The sequence below is a fragment of the Pristis pectinata genome, chromosome 22, assembly GCF_009764475.1.
Source record: "Pristis pectinata isolate sPriPec2 chromosome 22, sPriPec2.1.pri, whole genome shotgun sequence".
Classification (NCBI taxonomy): domain Eukaryota; kingdom Metazoa; phylum Chordata; class Chondrichthyes; order Rhinopristiformes; family Pristidae; genus Pristis; species Pristis pectinata.
Window position 1 is genome coordinate 20,575,065 of NC_067426.1, and position 21,578 is coordinate 20,596,642.

Consider the following 21,578-nt stretch of genomic DNA (forward strand, 5'->3'; position numbering starts at 1 on the left):
GTTTCATCTGCATCTGTCCATATCTGCCACAGAAAATTAGGCCTGCATATAACATTGGAAAACCAGAGCTAGAGTGCTATAACTGACATATGGGCAACTTACCACTAAACCATTTACTTTTCCTTTGCCACTCTTTTCCACAAAGATGGACCAAACAACTTATTTCTCAATGTTCATTTATTGTTTTGATAAAAGATCATTAACCTGACCATTAAATCTCTTTTACTCACTATAGTGGCTGCCTGACCTATTGAGTATTTCCAGCATTTTCTGCTTTGTTTATACTCACCTCATTTTCATCAGGCCATTATTGCCATTCCCTTCCCTCCCACTGCTTGGTAGTTGAAGGACATGATACAGTTCACAGTGGATCCACAGTGAAGGCATTAAACTGTGGAGGGTGACAATCTTGAGTAAGAATCTTGATATCCCTTTATTGGGTTAGGATTTTGTAACTTTCTCTCATCAGTTGGCACCAAATATTTTCCTGGAAGGGCTTTGGTCTTGGCTCAGCCTTGTCAAAACTCTGAGTGACATTCGGGGCACTCTCTAATGCTTATATTTTTGTGCCCCTACACTAATGTACAGTCAGAATAAATCCCAGCTCCTGGAAATAGAGTGAGATCTTAAGGGGAGGAATCCTTAAACCATCATCAGGCTTCTCCAGTCACCTACTCCTTCCCACATGCCTGTCCTGAGCTTCCTCCACAATGTGTTTGACATTGGCAGAGTGTTCCATCCATTGTTCAGGCTGGTGATTGCTTTGTTTCAAATAATCCAAAGGTTTTCTGTCATACGTTATTTCCAACCCAATACTGTCCCATTTCTGTCTTGTTCTGCTGTCATGGCGCATATTGGGACAAAGAGTTTGAGTTAATTTGATCCAGCTCTGGTGGATCAGGTTCAGTAGCAGGTTGCTGAAGGCTCAAGTGAGAGTGGAGAGCTGGGAGCATCACTCATGACCTGCTGATTTAAGAGTTTTGAATGGCTATTATTTGCTGTGTCTGCTTTTGACTGCTACCATGCATATACCCACCAACCACAGCCCACCCACTCCGTTGCCTGTTACAGCTCAAGCCAGAGAACCCCCTTGTTTCCCAGCATCTCTCTGAGCCAGAGGCTTTCCAACATTCAGCAATCCACTGGCTCTCTCAAAAGTAGGTGGTAGCTAGCCATTGGTACAAAACCCAGGAGATACCAAGCTCCGTATCTGTGGAAATAGGAAAGTTGGCAATTCAGCAAACACTACCAACTCCTCAAGGCCAACCACCTTGCAACCTTAAATGCGATTAAGTTCCAGCTATCAAGGTCATATTGCAGGTCAACAGATCAGATCCAGCCCTGAGCTATACTGACCTGTCAAAAAGTATCCAAAAATATGAAAACTTTCCTAAATTTCATACTTGAAATATAAGATGTTAGATCAAAAATTCTGAAATTCTTAAAGGCCAAGTGATTTAAGATTTATTATAAATACTGAACATTTTCTCAGATAACTAGGACGTTGTTCTGCAGAAATTGCCTTTAATGAGAAATGGGACAAGCTTAGATGGGCATCTTGGCCAGCATGGACAAATTGAAGGGCCTGCTTCTGTGCCATATGACCCTCTGATTCTAAGCGTGTATGAGTATGCGTGCATGTTTCTCTATGTGTTCCTTGTTGAAACAAAACTTAAAAGCAATTTTTCACTTCCCATTGCCATATGTGGTGTTGATATCAACATGCAATTTATCAGATTAATATAGGAACATGCTTCACTTTGGTTCTTTTTTCTTTTCTTGGCAGTGTGCTTTGAGTGGCGTCCATGTGGTATTTGCATCACACACTACATTCCAAAGTGTATAAAACAATTCCAGTAACACAAGTGCTATCATTGAAGGTAAAGGAACACATTTCAATAGTCAGCTGGCATCAAAGCACAAGAAAAAAAATATTAGATCACAGATCTCAAAGCCAGATGAACCAAAGCTTACTGACTTCCATTTTGCTTGAATAAATTGTTTTTGGAATGCACTGCATTTAATTAAATGGTATGCTTACAAATATGGTAATATCTGGACAACTATTTGATTCTCTGATTGAGCTACAGTGCTTTCATTACAAATGAAGTTCCTGTCAGTCAATTTTCATTCATTCATAATGGAACAAAAATCTTCTCTGCATTTTACTATAGCCTCAGTTTTACTTAATTGAATCGTAGGAATTCTTGCCCCCCCCCCCCCCCCCGCCATATTTGGATAGGTGGTGGAAGCCAGATCATTAGATCTATTTGAGGAGGAGTTGGATAAATATTTGAAAGATCAACTCCATCAAACACCATGGGGAACTTGCACAGGAGTTGAGGCCAGTATTGATCAGCCATGTTCATAGTGAATGGTGAGGCTGCCTTGGTGGCCAAACCCAGCTCTTATTTTCTTGTGCATTTCAAAAAAGAATTGCTCCAATGATATAACCACGTAAATACAGAAACTTGATGTATTTTCCACTGAGATTTCAGTTAAACTTTTATTCCTGCCATCAAAGCAGATTAGCAGACACTGGATAGTTTTATAAATGGATATAAAATTGAAAAGAATGGAAACCATTTTCCAGGTCCAGCTTTATCACTAGATTTGCTTTTCTTGCATCACATTTCTTGGAGGAGCAGGTACTAAGACTATTTAACATTTATAGGGTATAAAAATAGAGATGAAGCTAAAGTTTCCATCCTGAGTGGTAGTTTGTTATGAGGCTACACCCTTTCTACTCTCTGCTTATGTCAATGGGCCGAGTCGGTGTGGCTACCGCCTGGAGTTAACTGCCTCCTGGATTTATGCGGCCCCCATGGAACATGATGAATGACAGATGTCGACACTACTCTCACTCTGCCTTACTGCTGGGCTCCACGTGGAGAAGCCTAAACGTACGGGGATTGTGGAAATGCTCGCATCCGTCATCCAGCGTGTTCCGGATTTATGGCGGGGCCTCATGACTCCAGGAGGGACTGGTTGGGTGGGCCCCAACGTTGTTGAATAGGGACTCCAATCCTGGAGGTTCGGACAGAAAAGATATGTTGATTTCCTTTTACGTTGTTATATTTTGGATTATTTATTATCACTTTGAAGTATTTTACAGGATTTTTAAAAATTATTCAAAGTTTAATGGCTTTTGAACATATCTTATAAAACTAAAAAAAAATCACTTACAAAGTCTCACAGGCGTTGACGGGAGGCGCACCTCCGCTCCCAGCCTTGCCTCTGACCAGGCCGTCCTGAGAGCGGGGACTCAGCTGCTTGCTGGCTGAGGCCGTGTCATTACTGAAGCCTCGCAGTGTCTTGGCGCCTGACTCCTGGATTGGGAGGGCCAGGACGATTGGGCTCAGATATCTGTGCAAGGTTATTAGAAGGGTGGGGAGCCGTGTCCGGGCGGTGGCTCAGTCAAACACCATTCGCCTAATATATCTAATGAGCAAAACATCCTTTGACAGTTTTATTTTCTTTTAAAGTTCCATTTATTTTGTTAGATGTTATAGGTTTTTTTAATTTCCCCCCTCCCAAATGAATGGAAGGAGATTAATAATGTAAAAACTAATTTCATAAAAGCTGTTTAAAGTTTTATTTTATAAAGGCCTCTTAGGTGAACCATGTGCAGAAACGTCATGTAAATGAAAAGTGAATCCTGGACTCCCTTTAAGGCATGAAGTTAATTAAAGGAAACAATTACATGGTTACAAATGTTTGTTAAATCTTAATCCAAATGACTTGGTATGTCTCAAAATACATTCACAAATTCAGATATACTTTATGAAAATGGTATATAATTTATGAAGTATTCAATGCAGTTCTATCTGATCATTGTAATTTATAATTTGTTTGAAGGTATATTTGTATCTATGGTAATGATGTATAAAACCTGATTTAAAGAACATAGTAGAGTAGTAGTTAAGTTGCTGTACCAGCATACAAAGAGTAGACTATCGATCAAGAAACGTGATTTCAAGTCCTATCATAACAGCTGGGCAATTTAAATTTTAATAATAAATAAAACTGTCATAAAAAGCTGCTTACAGTATTGGTGACCAGGAAACTGGCCTATGCAAAACCATTTGTCTCCATGTTGTCCTTCAGGAAAGGATACATCCCATTGCCATCCTTGCACAGTCTGGCTTGTACGTGACTCCAGACCGACAATGTGGTTAAATCTTAAAATTGCCAATTCACAGGTCACGTGGAGGTGGACAATAAACATTGCTTTGTCAATAATCTTAATATTATGGATGAGGAATAAAAATAAGAATTAACAATTGGTGCACTAAATGTGCTAGAATTGCTAAATGTTTTTAAACTGCTGTTTCTCAATCTTTTACAGTTGTACTAATGTGAAGTATTTGTCTAACACAGATTTAAAAGTCTTTGGAGGGAAATATGAATTCAAAATAATAACTTAATGTTAAAATGTATGTTTCTCCTTCTGCACTTGCAGCATTTAAAATTTTGTAGACTGTCTATACTTCAGGACTGTATGGAAAATTGGAATCTTCTTATTCAATTAATCTCGTCTTGACTGGCACCATATGCTTTATACATAATTGCATTCCTTGGTTCTCCATGTTCTTGTTCCAGATATTTTGTATTTCCCATTGTATGTCAGGCAGATGACTGGTTAAAAGGTCTATTCCAGTTTTTGAAATGCATTAAGTCTATGAATTATTTTGTATATGTGTTTTTGGTTTTGCAAGTATCACTATATTGAATGCTATAAAATCTACCTCTTTAAAAATTAATTAATAACTATTTTTCAATTGCACACCTCATGAATTTGTATAAATGTATAATGGCTTCTAATTATAAATTAATTCTGTTCAATTGAATGTAATTGTCTACAGTCTGTCCTTAGCCCCAAACTAAAGCTACCTGAGAATGTTTGCAAAGAAACTCCTGCAAGACTGCAACTGTTTTAAATGTGGGAACTATATATTTCAGTTCATCTGTTCAAGAAGGAGATCGGCAGCAATAATAAAAATAGAAAATTCTGAAAATACTGAGGAGGTTGGCCAGCATGTGTGGAGATAGACTTCAATTCTATGTTTCAGTTCTGAATAAAGGTCATTAAATCTGAAGTGTTAACCCTGCTTCTCTCTTCACAGATGCTGCCTGACCTGAGTATTTTTAACATTTTCTATTTTAATTTAAGATTTATAGCATCTGCAGTTTTGTTTTGATATTTTAATAGTCACAGCAGATCCAATCCATTGTTTGCTTAGTACTATGATTATGCTAGATTACTGCTAGATAACCTGTACAGAACCTGCATTTACTTAAACAATGATGATCAGTTGGTTTAGCAAAATGACTTGTTTTATTCTTGCTTATTGATGGTTTGTTACATTCCAGTATTTTTTGTGGAGTATCTTTATAATTCATTCAGATTTCTCTTTTCATTTCAAGATTGTTTTTTAATGTTATGTACTGGAATGCAATGTGCACATAGCTGTCTTCAACATCACTTTCTATATGCAACAAGTGACTTGGAGCTGCAGACCGTATGAATGTTCCTTTCCAACACAACCAGATCTTCCATTGCATAAATTTGCAGGTACTTCAGAGAATTGGCAGCAATGGTCATTTGAACAATAAATTGATTCCCTCCTTTCTCTTGTCTGACATGTTCTTCCTTTTCTGGTGCAGATAAACACAGAGCAAGACAAGCTTGTGTGAGATCCACAGCACCTCAATGAAAGCTGTGTAGAGTTTGTTAAATTGGTTGTGTAATTGCTTGTTTCTGGTGGGAATTCATGCTAAAAATGCACGAACCATTTTAGCGTCCTAAGTTTTGTTTTACTAGAAGTGGCTATTTGTGATCAAGCCGGACACGACGTGAAATAAAGGTATCCAGTTGCGCAGGACGATTATGTAAAAGTCTTGTGCACAGCTCGGGTGGACTGTTGAATTTATAGCCTTTTCAACCTCAAGTGGTAATCAGCATGCTTGGAAAGTGTGAAATAAACGTTGTAGCATCCTTACAGCGGGGGGACTTCCTGGTATACGCCACAATACATTTGTTTTCAGTAAATTGCACTCTGGCACCACTCAGCTTCGGCAGGAATTTGATCTTAGTTGTGAAATACTAAAATTAGAAACCTCCATTGTCCTATTTTGGGAGTTTGGTGTCACCCTCACTAATACAACACAGAAGGATCTCAGAATGACGAACGCACTAAGCATGGGGACCTCGGTCTCTGACAATACAACTACAAATCCAGGGCTGTTAACTCTTTCAGTGGAAGTGCTGGGGAAGTTCTGCCCTCCGTGCATGAAAGAAACTCATTCAGTTCTGTCTGAGAACCACCCCAGCCTGCACATCGGCCCTGAAATCAACCATTCGTTCAGAACATCTACTCCCCGTGTAACTATGAACTGTGGTTTAGTTATTGTGCTGAAATGTATGAAAATACACGGCTCTATTTTCGTTAATATAATTTGCATGTTGAAACATTCCACCGATAGTATTTAAAGAAGTGATTCAAATGATAAACAAAGATGCGGGTTCCCGGTGACGTACGACTTGCTGGCATTAGTAAGAGCTACTCTAAAAATGACCCATGTTCGTAACAGTCTGCCTTTGCTTCAGAACACTAATCGAAATGAACATAATTAATATTTAGTCGAGATTCGCTGCGTAATTGAATCAGAAACATTTTAAAATAAACAAGTCTTGAAAACAAATAATGCCTCGGTTAAGAACTGTCCTTGCAGTTGTTGTACTGGTAAAGTCTCCTTCCTCCCTCTATAGTGGATTCAGTACCTTCCATGCCCTTTTATAAACGGGAAATGGTGGCATGTAACAACATTTTGGCAATAATCTGTCGTAAAGGGAACGTTGATATAGCACTCAAACAATAACTCAACTATTAGGCTGGGTAAAAATCGAATCTGTTTTTATAATTATGTAATGATTGAACCTGTCCGGTTAGAAACGAGTATTTTCTAAAGTACAGGGGTAAAGGTAATCAAGCGCTCGGCCGGCCTGAGGGGAAAGCTCACCGGCGGGTTGATGTGTAAACGATAGAAACAGACGAACGCAGGGGATGAACCAGAACATACTCTGAGAGTGAGCACAGCACAGTATTTAAAAGGTTGTAATGTCCCAGGCGAGCTGAGATTCCTCGGTCCCGTGCGGCGGACGGCTGTCTAAGGCTGTAATAGCTCAGCAGGGGCTAATAGCAGAAATGAGAGCTAAACGAGCCCAGGAGAGGGTTAATGAACACCCATCTATCACCCGCCACCACTCTCCCCCCATTCATTACTGGTTTGCTGGCTTTTCACACTTATTTGTATTTTCATTTTGATGTGATTTTGTTTGCTCATTCCGTCCATTTCTGTGGCCGCTTGTTCTACGGATGACTGCGTTTAGCTTTTATTTGAATTACTTCATTTTTAATTTTCAGCTCCCTCTTCCCACCATCCCCTTCTCTGTCCGTCTCTCTCTATGCCTCTCTCTGACTGTGTGTGTGTGTGTGTGTGTGTGTGTGTGTGTGTGTCTGTCTGTCTGTCTGTCTCTGGCTCTGTGTGTGTGTGTGTGTGTGTGTGTGTGTGTGTGTGTGTGTGTGGTGTGTCTCTGTCTCGCTCTCTGGCTCTGTGTGTGTGTGTGTGTGTCTGTCTGTCTCTGGCTCAGTGTGTGTGTCTGTCTGTCCGTCTCTGTCTCGCTCTCTGTTGCTCTGTGTGTGTGTGTGTCGTTCTCTGTATGTGTGTCTCCCTCTCTCTATGTCTGTTTCTGACTTTGTCTGTCTCTGTCTCGCTCTCTGTTGCTCTCTGACTCTGTGTGTGTGTGTGTGTGTGTGTTTCTCACTCTCTCTGTCATTTTTACTAAGAGCATGTGTTGGGGCGCGTTATAGCTGGTCGTAACCGAAAGCCATACAAACCCCAGGGGAATTTAAGAGGTAGGTGGGCGGAGATGAGCCAACTATTCTGCCAAGGTGGCTTTCAGAGTGGAAAAAAAAGAGACCCCAGCGGCATCTGCTGGAAACCTGACTGGCAGACTAGTAATATTCGTTTAATATTTATTTACACGACTTTGCTAATCATATGCAAAGATTCTGCCGATATTTTTTAAAACGTTCTAAATGTATTTTTTAGAATCATATGACACGAGGCAAAGCGCGGATACTGAACCAACGAGAACTCCGTGAGGAAAGCCTGCTCCGAAACCGTCACGAAATTTTATTTTGGGATTAAAAGATCTGTTCGGAAAAGAAAAGGAACGAATCATACGTCGATATGAAATCGATTAAGCTCCGTTGCGTTTAAAAGTCAGCCAAAACTTTGACCGGCCAGTGTTGGACTTCAGACTGCCTTACTGTCTCTAGTTTAACTTCGTTTCAGTTGCGGGCACTTTAAGTAAAATAGTAACCTCCAGACACCCATGCTATTCTCTCCTCCAGCTAACTTCAGCTGGTTCCGTCGGTACTGAAGACGTTAACCACGCAGTTATGTGCTTGGGATTTAAGCGGAATCTATACCACTGACTCCTTCTGCAACATGGTCAGAAATGAAAGTCATTTCTTCTGGTGCAGACTCGATACTTCGAATATGGACTGGGCTGCGCTGATTTTAAAAGAAAACATTAATCACGTGCATTGAAACTCCACTCATTTCCACATCTATGAGGAGAAATTAATTTGAATAACACCTTTTCTTCGCTGTCTGGTGTCCATTAAACCTCCTCAGCATCTTTGGAAACAAATTTATAAGACTGGCTGAAGTTGTACACTTTTAAACAAAACTGAAGAAAGAAATTGATTATATCGAAGTTGCCAAACCTAACGAGTTTATCTCCTTTTCAAAAATAATTTCTAGTTGAGAAGGCATATTACTGAGCCCCTCGCTACATTTCTCTTTAAACTTGACCTGTGAAGTATAAGTTTTGAAGTGGGGAGCTTCTTAGATAATCAGCTATTCCAATTTCACTCATAATGACTTGGTCACAGGTCAATCTCTAATTCGCTCTCGCCATTTCCAGGAAAACACTGGTTGTATCAAAGTTCTCACTCTTCCTCATAACGGCCTATTTCCTTACACAGTTTTATTCCTGAATTCCCGATTGTTTCGAATAAATGTATTCAGATTGTGGGGACAATTTTGGTTTTCGACTGTGTGGATCAGTTGTCGCCTACGCCAAACGTTCCAATTTCCAAATAAAAAGGAAAATATTGGCAAAAAATGATGTAGAAAGCGCGACGATGAAGAATATATTTGGCGCCAAAAAACACGAACACAATAAACACGAATGAAGCACTATCGGTTAAGAGACACCAAAAACGTGGAAGGCCGGGGGGCGGGGGTATGGCGGAGAGAATACAAAGACATTGGGGGGAAGAGAAACAATTAGGAAGGCAGTAATCAACTATGAAACTCAATTATCAAGGGAATAAAATAATAGGTAAAAACAGGGGGAGACGGGCTTTGGATATGGGCAGCAAGTATGGGCATGACAAATTCAGGCAGCAAGAGGGAAATGGAAGAAATGTGAAGTAATTACTTTGTGTCAGATTTACCAGGGAGACAAATCAACTGAGATTAGAAATGCCACATGTAACCGCATTTTAAAGAGAGGTTTGTAAAATAATGAAACTCAGAGGATAAAATCTCTTTTCCGGATTTCACCAGCATATTTTGAAAGAACTTAGGGAAGTGATCCCAAAGGCACTCTAATAATTTGTTACAGAGTTTTAATGCAAGGGAAGTAGTGAAAAGGTAGCATAACGCCGATGTTTAAATTGGAAGATAAAAAATATCCAAGGAACTATTAAAGTCACGTAATATTAGAGGCAGAAAATGGAAGCTCCACTGAAAGAGAAAATAGGAAAAAAATCAAATCAAAAATGTTTTAAAAATACATAGAATAGAATCCAGAAGAAAAAGATTTGCTTGACCATTCTCATTGATCTAATTGACAGAACGACAGAGAGAGTCAACTAGGGGAATGTAGTAGATATAATTTATCTAGATTTCTAAATGACCGTTGATAAGACGCCACATAATAGATTCACCAATGAAGGCAAAATCAGGGAACAAATAACGGTTAGCTCACGAGTGAAGAGGTGGGAGAAAGCTAAAAGCGTGATTCTACAAGAGGTCACTACTGTTCACGGTGTCCATTAAATATTTAGACTTTGAAATCAAGACCAAGTTTTAAATTTGCAAATAAACCAAAGTTGGGTGCAGGGAACAGTCAATACGATGGAGGACTGAAGCAAAGTGAGACACCAATGAACTGCCACAATGGATAAATAATCGGGAAATCTGTAGGCAGATAGGTGCGAAGCATTCCAATTTGTTGAGAAGAATAAATAGAACAAGTATTGCTTCGAAAATAAGAATCTAAATGCATTAGAGGAACAAGGAATCTCAAGTGCAAATATACAAATTGCTTTAAATATCAACTTAGGTTATGTCATAAAACAGAACCAGTGCTAGGGTTTATTTCCAGACCGGCGGGATTGAAAAGTAAACTGGTTGCAGTGTTCTGTTAGACCATAATTGCGGGCTGTATACCGTTCTGGGCAGATTATGGTAAATGAATATAGAAGCAAAAGATAGGGTGCAAAAAAAATCACAAACATAGTACCACAAGAGAGAAGTTTTACTTTTTAGGAAACCTTAGGTATGGCTTTCCTTGAATAAGGCCCAGAAATGACCGATTAGAAATCGATAACATATAAAATGTTTTTTATAGACTATGTACAAGGGAAGTGTAAAACTAAAAGCCGTCAGTACAAATTTGACGTGAAGAGTGGAGAATTTGGTAGATAGCTTTGGAAGATTCGGAAACTGAGAAGAAGGAGAAATTTACCACCTCACGGAGAATGTTGCGTTTAAGGAGGAGCTAGGTAAGTAAAGCAGGGCGAAAAGTTACGATCAACAGGCGGAAAAAGGTTCGAATATAGATTAAGGACCAGTTTAGCCTGATTAGGACAAGTAGTCTGTTTCTGCCATGCATGTTCTATGTAATTCTGTGTAAATCCCCTTCTTGTATTATTCGAACCACAGACATAATCCAAGTCTCGCTCACAAACATTGGAGACTACTTTTAAAAACGCGCTTCTTTATTATGAAAGTTTCTCTGGCAGGTTTAGTTAGGATATAAGTCAATATTTTATATAAATAAATAGAATACCAATCCAAGCCTGTTGTTGGCAAGTAATTGCCAGTATTGGAAATAATTTCTGATCAGTCTTCAGGATTGTATAAAATATAAAATAATTGGTGCTTGTGGAATGTGACTCATTGTCCGCATATTCCCACGTACAAAACATTGAAAAACATCGATATGTTTATCCTTCACCTTTCACGAACTTCCAGCAAGGAAAATAGAAACATGATTCCATTGATTCTTGTTTACTGAATATGCTTAGGTGCAAATCTCTTTCAAATATATTGAACCAGATTCATCTCAAATATTTTCATACTCTGTCATAGCGTGGTCGAGTTACGATAAAATAACCAATGCAGCTAACACTGACAAAAAGCAGCATTAAGTGAGTGTAAATCGATTTCTGATCATGCATATTTTTTGGCAGACGATGTGTCCATGAGTGTAAATTCTCACTCAGTAATATGGTGAAAAACTTAATATATTTCCAATGTAACAGATTTCCATTTGTAAGAATATTTAATAATCCCATAAGGCAGGTTTCGTACATGAACAATCAGTTCCACTTATTTTAGTTTAAACAGAACAGGCGAAGTCGTTTACCTTTTTTGATTACAGACTGGTCCAATAAATTCATCCCAGGGCTTCCGTTATCATCCACAGCCTGAAGGGGAAAAGAGCGAATTGTTTATTTAACTTCCTTAATGCAGTAACTAACTATCTATCTATCTATCTATCTATCTATCTATCTATCTATCTATCTATCTATCTATCTATCTATCTATCTATCTATCTATCTATCTATCTATCTATCTATCTATCTATCTATCTATCTATCTATCTATCTATCTATCTATCTATCTATCTATCTATCTATCTATCTCTCCCTCTGTATGTGTGTCTCTTTCCCCCTCTCTCTCCCTACTGATAATACTGCAAAATGCTATAGAATTCAGTTGCTACCCCTGCTTCTGAATTAATGAAAAACTAACCCCCGTGCGAATTCATTCTAAATTCAGAAGGATAGCACTGAAAGTAGTGGATGCACCGGCTCCTTGATGTATTGCCTTATTTCCCCGCTTATCATCCGATGTTACAGTTCCCTCTAGAGATTATCCATGTAATTCAGGCGTGTCCCTTTATTTCCACGTTGTTAACTTTTCTTCAAGAACTTTTGCGTGTTTCACTGTGCCTGGACCCACCAAATTCAACTAAACTTCACGTGCGTTTCCGCCAGAGGCTTGTCAATGCCACCTCTCGCTGACCTCGCACCACCCCGTGAAATAATCACAGTCAGTGCAACTCTCCGCAAAACTGTGAGTTCAGTGGAAACGCGAATCGAAAGGCAAGTTGGGATACAATCTGCGAGGAAAGTTCCGACTAACCTACAGGCATCTCCCCGATACTGTTTATTGTTCCTCTGTCCATTGTTCTTACTTTCTTGTTGTGCGGCCAGGGAAACCGATTAAAGTATTTTGACAGTCGCATACTTTGACTCTGGGCAAAGGATCAGTTTGCAAACATATTTTGGCTGTTTTCTTCTAAATTAGAGCACGCCAAAATTGATACGTGTTAGGACAAGAATTCATAATGAATGGGAAAAGACGACGCCAATTTAGTTTTCAGGCTGCGATTTAGATATATTCCCGAATGCCGATACTAATGGAGGACTCGTCATTTTATCCCAATGCTAACATATAACTGTTTAAAAGTAGGGGGTGCGTACATTTGTATATATGGCATCAAAATATTTAAAATATACAGTCACGGGTTAGTCAATGCTAAAAAAATGTAATGGCATATGGGGATCTTGACTAATTTTTATGCATCCTGTCTTAAATAATTTAATGGATCACACTGATGACTGGTGCAGTGGAGACCATGGCACCGAAATTTACACTTTGCTCTTTATTGTTGTGCCTCTATCCCTAATCCACGTGGTGTTTGCTTCTCGGTTTCTTCTGCATATTTACTTCTCATTTTCTAAAAAAAATCAGCAAGGTATGTAACCGTTTGTAAATAGAAGAGGGTAGGCCTTTAGGGTCAGATTCAAATGAATTATTACAGACTTGGTTCCAACAATATTTCAGGAATGGAAGAAAAGATGACTGGATACTTTTAATTTGTACGCAACAAATGATCGTTAAATGAGCTGAAAAGTGAAGCCCAACTGAAATATAATTGCTGTGACTGAACAATTCATTTTGCAGATTTAACTACATGGATCTCGGATTTGCGTTTAAAGTGGAATTTAGGCTAACCTCAAACCTGATCAACTCAGTCCTAACAAGAAAGTTGGATTGAAATATGTACGACCCAGATCCTGAATCCGAACTAATTGCCATGTTTCAAACTACTCATTCTAATTAGATAAGAGTACATTTGATTCCCAGAGTCACGTGCACTTGATTTAATTATTATTTAGTTTGTACATGCTCCCGCAATATTCTTTTTATTTCCAAATCCTAATGTTAAATTCTGACCGACAATCACTACAATGGCAGAAAAAGATGTACGATAAAACTGTCAGCACGCAGCTCTAAACAATGAACGGTAAGGGTATGGAATTAAAATGTGGATCTATGTCGCGTTCTCGAGATTTCAACCTTCTATTCCCACATAGGAACAAACAGAGCCATACGTGGTTATCTTATCTGATGTATCAATGAATGTAATGTTCTGCCCGGTATAATTTAGAATCCTGGTTTGGCCGAATCAGGTGTAAATATTCCTCCCCTTCGCCCTCTCCCCTTCCATCCCCGCCCCCCCCCCCCCCCCCACCATCCCAGGGTTTACTATGATATTTTTAAAAACGGACTGGGTATCTTAAAGGGTTAAATTATCTGTTCCGCATAGTACCCATCATGCAGACAGATCTGCGTTATAAAGCACCAGAATTAGCTCCATATGTCCTGGTTGTTTATGGTCACTTTGGGATTTAAGCCATAGCATCTGTGATACAACATAATCATCATCAACAGGAAATCCTATTTACATCTAAACATGTTGACAGAAGTGGTCTGTCTGATTGCAGTTTGCTGCGCTAGTTCTGGTGAAGTATCTGGACAGGCACCGTTTGGGGCTCTCAAGCGCTCTTTTACAAGAGTAGGAGTAAGCCTGTATACACCAACGCACGACTTTACAGCGTCGTGTAAATTGGTCGTCATTGTGAATGTCCTGCCAGTCTTCAGTACTAATTTTGATTATGTTGGTTTGTCACGCGGCACAGAGCTTACTGTACACGAATTGCAGACCTCTTGAATATTGATTGCTTCAGGCGTGAACTTAAGTTTGAAATGAAAGTTGGTATTCCATGGGTGATGATCAGTGCCGTAAACACGAAATATCCAAGCTATCACTTTAATGTAAACCCACTGCAGCATTCATCTGTTCTGGGAGATCTCGGTGAAGCTCTCGGGTAACATTACTGGTGCAGTTTATACATTACTTCAAAACACCTTTGATGCAACTGAGCCCTCAGTGCGTCCACTTTGCTATTTACACGTACAGTTCTTAATGGGTTTCATAGTACAAGACAGAAATTGGGACTGGGACCGGATTAACAGGTACACCGAAAGCAGGAAAGCGCCTCACAAAATTTCATCAGTATCCTGCTCAGATCAAATGTTTTTAGTACATCGAGCAGAAGGGTCGAGTCGAATACAAATGTGTCAAATCCTCAAAGGACAGGGGACAAAATAGAAATGAATTTACAACATTAGGGGGAAAGTTAGTCGAAGAAATTTTGTCAATACCGTTGATTTCTTGCTGCACGCTATTCACGCAGGAAAAGTAAAATTCAAACAAAAGTCCAACTTTAAAATATATATTAACAATTTGTTAGATTAACTTTTTCATCCCAGAGCTGCAAAATAAATTGTATTGTTTCGTGTCTTTTGAGAACTTAAAGGTGTTTGAATTAATCTCAATTTAAATTTTAAAAATAACTACAGAGGAAATATATCTCTTCCAAGCCGCGTTCAAGTACAATTACGGAAGCTAATAAGAATAAATTATGCTGTGTGGATCATGTCCTTATTACATTATAGCTTTAAATTAGGGAGAGTTACGATTTATGCTAAATTGAAATTACTGAAATCCTCAAGGAATTGTGTCCCGTTGCTAGCAATGAATACTCCTCTGTGATTACTTCGTCGTTTTATATCACAATAATTCGTAGTGAGTAGCGATAAGAGTGGTTACCTTCGGACTCGGAGAGAAGTTTTACTCAGATCGCTTTTCCCATTCAAAACCTATAATAACCGAAGACCCCGATTATGTCAGCCCTGGTAAATCCTATTTGCTCTCCCAGTTTTACATACTGTAATAATTTTAAAGCAAACAAGAACACTCTGCACAGTCCTAAAAACACAACAGTGCAGGTCAGGTTGGTAGTTGATTAAATATCTCCGTTTAGCAAATCGCTACTATTGGGCAAGTCCTTCGCGGTTTCTTCGCTTTCTGACTTTACACTTTAAAAAAAACAGACTCTCTTATACGCACAATAATTGTAATATTTAAAAACAGTGTTGAAATAAATACGCTACGAATATCAGTTTTCAACCATCATCTGTGAAGGGTAAAACCACAGTTCTGTTCTTCCCCTGGATTTTCAAAGAATGCCGCTTTTTTGTCAGTACACATTAGGGTTAATATGACTTTGAGGGACTGTGAGATTATGCGATATGAGATATTTAGGGGATATGATATTAAGTCTAATGTGATATTGAATGCATCATGATATTGAACCTGGGTTATTCGGGAGAATGTGACATTATAGTAGGAAATTTGAGGTCGAAGTTTAGTATTAGGATTAAATGTGACATGGGAGAAATATAACGTTATGGAAAATCTGAGATTTGAGGGACATGTGATATTGGTGGAGTGTGACATTGGGAGGAAAGTGGCAATGGGGGCGGGGATAGGGTGGGGTGACAATAAATTAAAGTTCAGCAAAGTGAACATTTCGCCCCTTGCCTTCTGCAAATATATCACCTGAATCTCAGTTTGCACTATCTGCACCTTCCAATAAAAGCTAGTAAAAGCAAGGTCGAACATTCCGCAGATTCTTTGCAATTAGCTTCACTTCCAGGTGGTTGTAGGTTGAGCTGTATCTGTTCTGAGAATTTACAATGTGTCCCGGGTTCTCATGTCCTTTAAGAGTTTGTGTTCTGAAGGCAGTAAGTCATTAAACTTCCCTCATTATCTAACCAGATTACACGGTATTTTCACTTCGTTCTACTTGGCTTTACTTTGTCCGCTAGGAAAGTAAAATGGTAGCTGATGTTACGCTGGGAAATTATTTGAAATTTATTGAGGAACTTATTTTAACACAGACTATATAATATTTAAAGATTATGATCAGCAATTTATGTTAAAATGCATGTAAATTCTTACTAAAGCATCATTAATCCGTCAGTACACATTATGTCGCGTTCAGCGCAATGGTTAAATGAGAAACGGCAGCTGGTAATTTTATGATTAAAACACATTCTTTTCGTGGGAATTTCAGTATTTGAAAATGAAATAAGTGTTATTCTGGAAATAATTATTTACCAGGGGCAGAAACTACGCGAGTGACAGCCCGTTTCTCATTAAACTGACACCTGGAATTGAAGTACTGTGCTAAAACCTCCTTTCACGTCAAGACCATGCACCTGGTTCCTAACTTACATCGAAACTCGTGCAATATGAATTACACACCAAAACACCCTGCGGAGGCAGCACTAATACTCCCGGTAGCAAACACCCTCAAACTAGGTTAGCGGTGAAACTCACTTCTATAAAAGACCGATTGTTATTATATAGCTATCAGGTTACCTTGTCGACAGAATTACTCCTTTCAATGAAAAAGTTTTGGGAACATAATAATATCTTCATTGGCCATTTTGCCAACGTTCGATCAAACGACCAATCGTTTTGCCAACGATACGAATTTAAAACCTGGAAACGTCCTCATTTGAATCCAGATACAATTTAATTGCATTAGTTCAATTAAACAGATTATTCCTTTTTTCATGGCACAAAACCTGAATTCATTTCAAACTAGCATCTGCAACAAATGTGCTCAATCATGCAAAACATCATGTTGTTTTGTAAGATTATTAATCTTATGCCTTCCCGCATTAAGTAGAAATCGAGCAGTAGGATAGCTGGCCCATGGCGTGGTATCTGTAATATAATCATTTTAAATGTCCCAGGACTTTGGTGGAAACGGTGGATTGAGTGGGTTTGCAGGCGATAGGGGCGGAAAATAATTCTCAAAAATTTTTTTGCAAAATACCATCAACAAGTAAAAAGTAAAGGCGAGATTAGTTTTCGAGATCATAATAATGCCAATTCTGATACTTTAAAAAAAATCTCATTTATGCTTGCTCGCACTTCTCTAAATATCTACGATCCGCTTCACTTGATTTATATTTTTTAAAAAACAGAATTTTGGCACTGACATAAAAAATGTAAAGATCGCTTTACAAAAACAATGTAACTTTTTAATGAGGAAATGTATTACTTCGGCGCACTATTTGCAACTGGGGACGGAGACTAAACAGATTCAGCCAAAGAAAAAAATATATAGTTTTCCACCTGGTTATAAAATGATTATAGAAAAGCAGTGTTAATAACAGGGAAAAGTTGCCTTAACAGGGCATATTTTTCAACATAGTCGCAATCCACACAATGCGGCCACTTTCAGACCGATACTCTTTCTTTTCACTGAATAACTAAGTCGAGTCTTTCTACGGCAGACGTTTCCTCCTGATATTTTGTTTGCCATTCTAAATTTATTTTTTCGTTAAACACTACACACACGTCCAACGCACAGAGTTAATAAAGCGAGTTGTGTTTACAAAGCCTATAATTAGAAAAAGCTTTCAGTGGAACAATCCACCGAGACCAAACTGAACAGATCTCGTCAGTACTGGAGCCCAGGGAGCGACCGTACAGGACTCAGTGATATGTTCAGCTTAAATCGTTCTTGATTTTATTTGAGACAACTCATCCGCGCAGAACGAATTCAAACCGAGAGCTCTGCCTTAAAACCTTTTATGTATTGTATTAGTAAAATATTGTCGTGGTTATGGTTAACTTGAGTAAAGGCGGAAACAGAATTATACCACTCAACGTTGCACTTGGATTTATTTTTAATTGCCTTTTATCAACGAAATTGAAATTGGGAAAAAAAAGACATCCATAATGTTGTAATTACTAGGAGCGCACTATTGTCTACCTTACTCTGTGTCTAAAACATATATGATGCGCCACTGGGGTTGTCACTTTCGTTTTCAACACCCTGGCATCCCCGGATTTATCGAAAAAGGCAGCAACCATAATAAATAACTGGATCTGAAACTCTGCAGCAAGGATTTGCCATTCAATCGACCAGATTAATATAAGTGCCCTGTAAATATGGAGAGTATTAAATCCTGGAGCTGCTGGAGGTTAGTCCGAATATGGCATCCAAACCCAACGCTATTTAGTGAAACTTATCACCTTGTGCTATGATCGTTCCAGCCATAGTTAAAATACAAAACCAATAACCCATACAAATCCTTCACACAGTCGAGAACAAAGGGGTGGGGGTGGTGAGAGAGACAACCAAACTACACACCCCAAAGTGTGACATTCATGAATAGACTCTATTAATAAAACGGTTTCTTCGTTTAAGTTAACTCATTTCTAAGTTTCCTTTTCTCTCCAAAGCAGATTGTTGTTGTCAGCAGTACTGTACACGGGACAGGACGACTCCCTCACCGCGCATTACACCACCCTAGCCTTGTCCTTCAAATAGTTTGTCGGTTATGAAGATTTAATTTGAAAATATTTATGATAAAATAATGAGACATTTATTTGCTTTCCGCCTAAACTGTTGATTTGGAAATCAATTTACAAAATGAAACAAAACGTTCAGATTCGAGCAGATTCAGGATAAAACGCAAATTCGAAAAAAATACAAACGAATGCACTGTTTTCCAATGCAGTCATGCAATAATGACTGAGAGGATTCGATGTGTTAGATCAGGACATCTTTTCGGATTGGCGAGTTGGTATAAATACCGTGTCAGCGTTTGCAAACAATGCTGCCGTCTCCTCCCTTGTCCAATGTGATGTTACCACAGGGAGACCGGGAAACGAGAACTAAACTAGTCAGTTCATTGAAAACTTCTCACATGCGTGCGCTGCCATTATTTATTTTAATTTCTATGTAAAATGAAATACCCCGAGAAATGTCGGAGATAACGTTACATTTATCTCTGCAATCCTTAAAGCCGCTTTCTTTAATTCAGAAAAAAACTATTAAATGTTCCTGGAATAACTCTGACCCGTCGCGCACGCCTGTATGTATTAGATAGGAGCCCGTACCTGTACGTCGTCCAGTCCGTGGTGATTGAGAGCGTGGAGAGCGAGCGTGTCAACCAGCCCATGGTTTGAGTCAAGGCCGTGGCCGGAGTGGAGAAGTACATCAGGCCGCCGGATCCCATGGTAATCCCGACGGTGGTCAAGGCTTGACAACTGAGACAGACCCCGGGGTTGGTGCAGGATACCCTGCTCGGCCGCCACCTCCTGGCGTTGCCTCTGTTGCCACGGGTGCTGCTGGGGCTGGTGCAGGGGGCTGGCCAGGGAGTAAGGATCGTTGACGTGAGCGTAGGGCTCCTGGCTCTGAGGGTAGGGTAGGGGCTGGTAGGGCGGCGGGAAGTAAGGCGGCTGGAAATCCGAAGAAGGGGTGTGCGAGAGCGGCGGAGCCGTGGAGTAGGGAGCCTGGCTCATGGAGCCGAGCTGGGCGAGCCGGGCACTGTGACTGCTGTTCATTCCATCATGCCGATCCTGAGAAAGCAAACAGAACAGCTATTACAGGAGCAAAACTCATTGCATGCGCGCAGCACCGAGTGAGGCAAAACCACACCACTCTCCCCGCTCCGTTCACTTCCCTTCTTCGATTTAACTCGCAGATCCTTGGAGGTTTTTTTCCCCTCTGTTTTACATTTCCAGCTCTCTGCAGCACTATGTTAAATTCAATTCTCCGCCGAACTTCTGCCTATATGTAAAATCGGACCTTTTCTCTGACAAATTACTGTGAGGAAATATATCGGCTGCAAATCCGGAAATAAAGTCAACCACCCCCACCACTAGCCCCGAGGAGAAAAGACCCCCCTCCCTCCCCACCACCACCACTCCCCACACACCCCTCATCCCCACAGTTCTCCCGATTTGCTTTTCCGCTTGTGTGTAAAGTTGTCCTTTGTGGGAGTTGCAATTTTGACTCGTTTATCTCTCCGTTGTGAGAAGCAAAAAGTTAGCCAAAATAACGAAAAAGGCGGATAAAAACAACGCACGCCGTCTAAACCATCTGTTGTTATTTTACTCGATGCGAAAATAAACGTAGCTCCCAGAACGTTTTCAGCTTCGATTCGTTATAAACAGCGCCGTTTTTTTTTTGCCCTTTCTGCTGTACTCACCATTGCAGCATATGTGTGCACCAACATCTGTGCGATCTGAGGACACCAAATCCCAAACAATCCCAGTCTTTTTGTGTGTGTCTGTGTTTTGTTTCAATCGGAACAACTCCAAAGAATTAGGAGAAAATGAGCCCACAATCCATATAAAGATCCGTGTGCTGGGGATTTATTTGGAAGAGAAAACCAAGAGGACAGGGTCGGATCCGAGTTTCTCTCTCTCTCTCTCTCTCTCTCTCTCTCTCGCTGTGTGTCTCTCCCACTGAGTCTGGGCTTTCTCTTCTATTAAATATCAGCAAATCTTTAATCAGCCAGGCGTGAACGAGCGCCGCGCGTTCCCGACGCTCGGCTCCGGGGACGCGCACTTCCTGTATCAAATTGAACAACTCCTGGTCCGGGAGGGAAAGGGAAATAGTAGTGGAACCGAAAGGGACATTTCAAAGAAAAGCAAGAGACAATATAATGCAATATGGACGTTTTATTAAGAATTGTCTATGTGTGCGCTTTGCACACAACTGCCGTGCAGGTCCCCGCAAGTCGAACGCAAAGTGAACAAATAATCCAGAGCCCAAGAATAGTGTGCGAAGCAACCCTTTGATGAAGCAGATTAATCGTTGACGTTTAACAGAAAATGAACACACTTTTAAAAATTGCATTTGGGATTAAAATAAAACACCAAAAGACATAAACGTAATTTGTGGCATCTGTTCAAACCCGGAATGGAGACAACTCGTTTAAAGTTTGAGAGTGGCCTGGATGATGGAAGTAGGCAAACGCGCCGGCAGTGGGCTTTATCTACCTTTTTCTACCGATCGGGGACGTTGCCGGAGGGCCTGTTTTAAATCTGAATGCACTGAGCAGTTGGCGTCGCTTGCGGCTCCTCTGCCTCAGAACTATTCGAAAAAGCTGCCCAGCTTTATGCTGAATGCTTGCCCGAGTTTCCAGGTCTGCCAAAGCCTCGGAGACTCGCCGACTCCCCCAAAGAAACAAAATAT

The 21,578-nt window shown here is 39.9% G+C and overlaps 1 protein-coding gene across 1 annotated transcript in view; it reads right to left on the reverse strand.

Annotated features, from left to right (window-relative positions):
- The window catches only part of tfap2e (transcription factor AP-2 epsilon), an 82,188-nt gene extending 61,367 nt beyond the window's left edge, over positions 1–20,821 (reverse strand). The window contains exons 1-3 of the mRNA XM_052036262.1: positions 20,587–20,821; positions 19,493–19,954; positions 11,735–11,795 (exon numbers count right to left, since the gene is read on the reverse strand). Coding sequence (XP_051892222.1) covers positions 11,735–11,795; positions 19,493–19,954; positions 20,587–20,613 — 550 coding nt within the window. The 5' untranslated portion in view covers positions 20,614–20,821. The remainder of the gene's footprint in view (positions 1–11,734; positions 11,796–19,492; positions 19,955–20,586) is intronic.
- Positions 20,822–21,578: the final 757 nt, after the last annotated feature.